Raw genomic sequence first — 3,018 nt, forward strand, 5'->3', positions numbered from 1 at the left:
GATCAAATAATTTTATAATTTAAATTTTATTATGCTCTTAAATTTTATGAATTTAATTTACTTAACTAATTAAAATTTTGATTTTCTCTAATTTGCTCTAGCTTAGTTAGATGACTTATAAGTTATATATCATAGTAAGATTAGCTCTTTTTGTTTTTTTAAGTCTTTTAATTTAGTTGAAGTTAATTATCATCTTGTGAACTGCTTGTGTAATCTTGCGGAATATCTAAGCATACACATTTGTTTTTTCATTGAAATTTCATAAGCGCGAGTGATTAAAATTTGGTCTCGGTTAAAAATAGAATAAGTTATTGAAAAAAAGAATAGTAAATGATCCGTAAAATTTATTTTTTTTTGTCAAATAGTTAATTAATAATGTTTAAAAAAATAATTAAAAATATGTTATTCAATTATTAAATTAAAAAAATTAGATTAATGACTAAAAATATTAATCAAAAAGAATAAATTTATTTGTTTTTAATTTTTTTTTCAATTGAAAATTTACAAATATGTATTGCTTGAATGTTTCGGTCAAGAGATAAGGTATTTAATTTACAAATTTGATGTGCCAGTGTCACTAACACAGGAACACGTCATGTTACATAATGTCAGTGTTTAAAAATATAGTTAAACTATTAGAAAAAATTATTCAAACTAAATAATTTTAAAACTTTTAGAATATTTCAACATAAAAAAAAAGTGATAAACATATTTTAGTCATAGTTTTAATTTAATATGTGAAATTTTTAGAGTTAGTAATTTTTAATATTTTGGTTATTATTTGTCTGATATAAATATTAAATTATTTTTAATAAATAAATTTTATTAATTTATGTATATAAATTTAAAAAATTATAAATATAAACTGTATTGATTCGTGTATATAAATTTTGATAAATATAAATACTAATTATGTAATTTTTGTGTGCAAATTTTATAATGTAAATATAAATTATTATTTGCCATGTAGTATTTTTGAAAAAAAAATATATACATGAAAGTTAAAGGCAGAAAAAGAAAAAGAATATTTTTACACGTAAGTATCATGGACATTGATATAAAACAAATTACAATAAAATCGATTCTTATTACCTCATTAATTTCAAACAAATCAATGTTGCTTAGGTCAAGACCAGCAGATTCCAGTGCAGCTGGAATTGCATAAACAGGACCAACCCCTTTGACAGCAGGGTCTACTCCAACAGTAGCAAAACTCCTACAACAATTTTGAACTCAATCAGTCATCATTTGAGCCATGATGATTTCCAATTTTCACATACATTAACAATTATCAGATAATAATGAATGAAAACGAGGTTTATATCATGTTTGAATAATCATCTCTAGCTTTTTTATTGAAATAAATATTAAAAAATAACTATTTACATGCATGGTACATATGGTGTATTGAGGGTTATATATCCAAATCCTCATTACCTGAAGATTCCGAGAATAGGGAGCTTCCTTTGCATAGCCACTCTTCTCTTCATGAGCAGCACTGCTGCAGCACCATCACTAACTTGGCTAGAATTCCCTAAATTGCAAAAACAAAATAATAATACTAAAATAATGAAATTGAGATGAAACACGTCCACTCCTTTACATATATGTAGTTTTTAGCAACATTTATTTAATCTGAAACATTTATATTACTAAAATATAATAGATTAAATCTTGTTATTGAATCAATAAATTTTTAGGATAATATTAAAACAAAATAAAATTTTAAAATATTTTTAAAATTTTTAACAAATTTTAAAGAAAAATATATTTTACCCTTATTTTATTTAACTTAATATCCATAATTTTATATATATAATATCTAATTATACTTTTATTACATCTACCTAATATTATTTAATTATTTCTGTGATAATTAATAATGAAAATAAAAAAAACTTTGAATTACTTTGAACTTATTTCTATTTTTTTTCACACATTTTTGTTTGTAGGTGCACCATTACTAACCAACGTTTATCCTTACTTTAACTATAAAGATAACCCACGTGACATATTACTATCCTATGCTATTTTCACATCACCAAATGTTGTGGTACAAGATGGTCAATATGGGTACCAGAATCTTTTTGATGCTATGCTAGATGCAGTGCATGCTGCCATTGATAACACTGGAATTGGTTTTGTTGAGGTTGTTGTTTCTGAGAGCGGGTGGCCCTCAAGTGGAGATTTTGGTGCAACTTATGATAGTGCCCAGATTTATTTGGATAATTTGATTCGTCATGTTAATAGGGGTACTCCAAGAAGATCTTGAAAACCTACGGAAATTTATTTGTTTGCTATGTTTGATGAGAACCAGAAGAATTCAGAGCTAGAAAAACATTTTGGACTTTTCTTTCCTAACAAACAGAAGAAGTATTCATTCGGATTTGGTGCAGAAAGGGGATTGGAATTCTTTAATGCAACAATTCCATTGAAGAGTGACATTTGAGGTTGGCATCCATGTTAGTGTGGTTTTTGTTTTTGCTTTCTTTTTTATAGTTACTATTAGGGCTGGAAGTGAGTCAAGCCAGCTCATGAGCTGGCTCGAGCTCGACTCGTTAATAGCTCGATAAGCTAAGCTCGTAAGTTAGTGAGCCAAGCTTGAGCTTGGAATTGAGCTCATAAATTAAATGAGCTGAGTTTGAGCTTGGATAAGCTCAACTCATTAACTCATGAGTTGACTCGATTATATATATATATATTAATACACATATCCTATATGTATTTAATCTATATTTTTAATATTATATATATACATATGAAATAGTATTATATAATTATATATATTACTGATCTTAATTATTTAAAATTTTATATTTATTTTTTACATATAATTTTGATGTAGGACATAAATAAAAGATTTATAATTTATTGATAGATAACAATATATAAATTTTTGATGAGTCGAACTCGATTGTTAATGAGTTGAGCCGTGAGCCAAGCTCAATTTTTGTGAGACGAGCTTGAGCTTGGTCTAGCTCGATTTAGCTCGACTCACTTCCAGCCCTAGTTACTATG

General features: G+C 26.1%; 1 protein-coding gene across 1 annotated transcript in view; it reads left to right on the forward strand.

The window, feature by feature from the left end:
* LOC107483443 (glucan endo-1,3-beta-glucosidase, basic isoform-like) overlaps nt 1-2,784 on the forward strand; it is a 3,119-nt gene extending 335 nt beyond the window's left edge. The window contains exon 2 of the mRNA XM_052261095.1: nt 1,953-2,784. Coding sequence (XP_052117055.1) covers nt 1,953-2,272 — 320 coding nt within the window. The 3' untranslated portion in view covers nt 2,273-2,784. The remainder of the gene's footprint in view (nt 1-1,952) is intronic.
* The last annotated feature ends 234 nt before the right edge of the window (nt 2,785-3,018 follow it).

Source organism: Arachis duranensis, chromosome 4 (assembly GCF_000817695.3).
Source record: "Arachis duranensis cultivar V14167 chromosome 4, aradu.V14167.gnm2.J7QH, whole genome shotgun sequence".
In the NCBI taxonomy this organism is placed as follows: Eukaryota; Viridiplantae; Streptophyta; class Magnoliopsida; order Fabales; family Fabaceae; genus Arachis; species Arachis duranensis.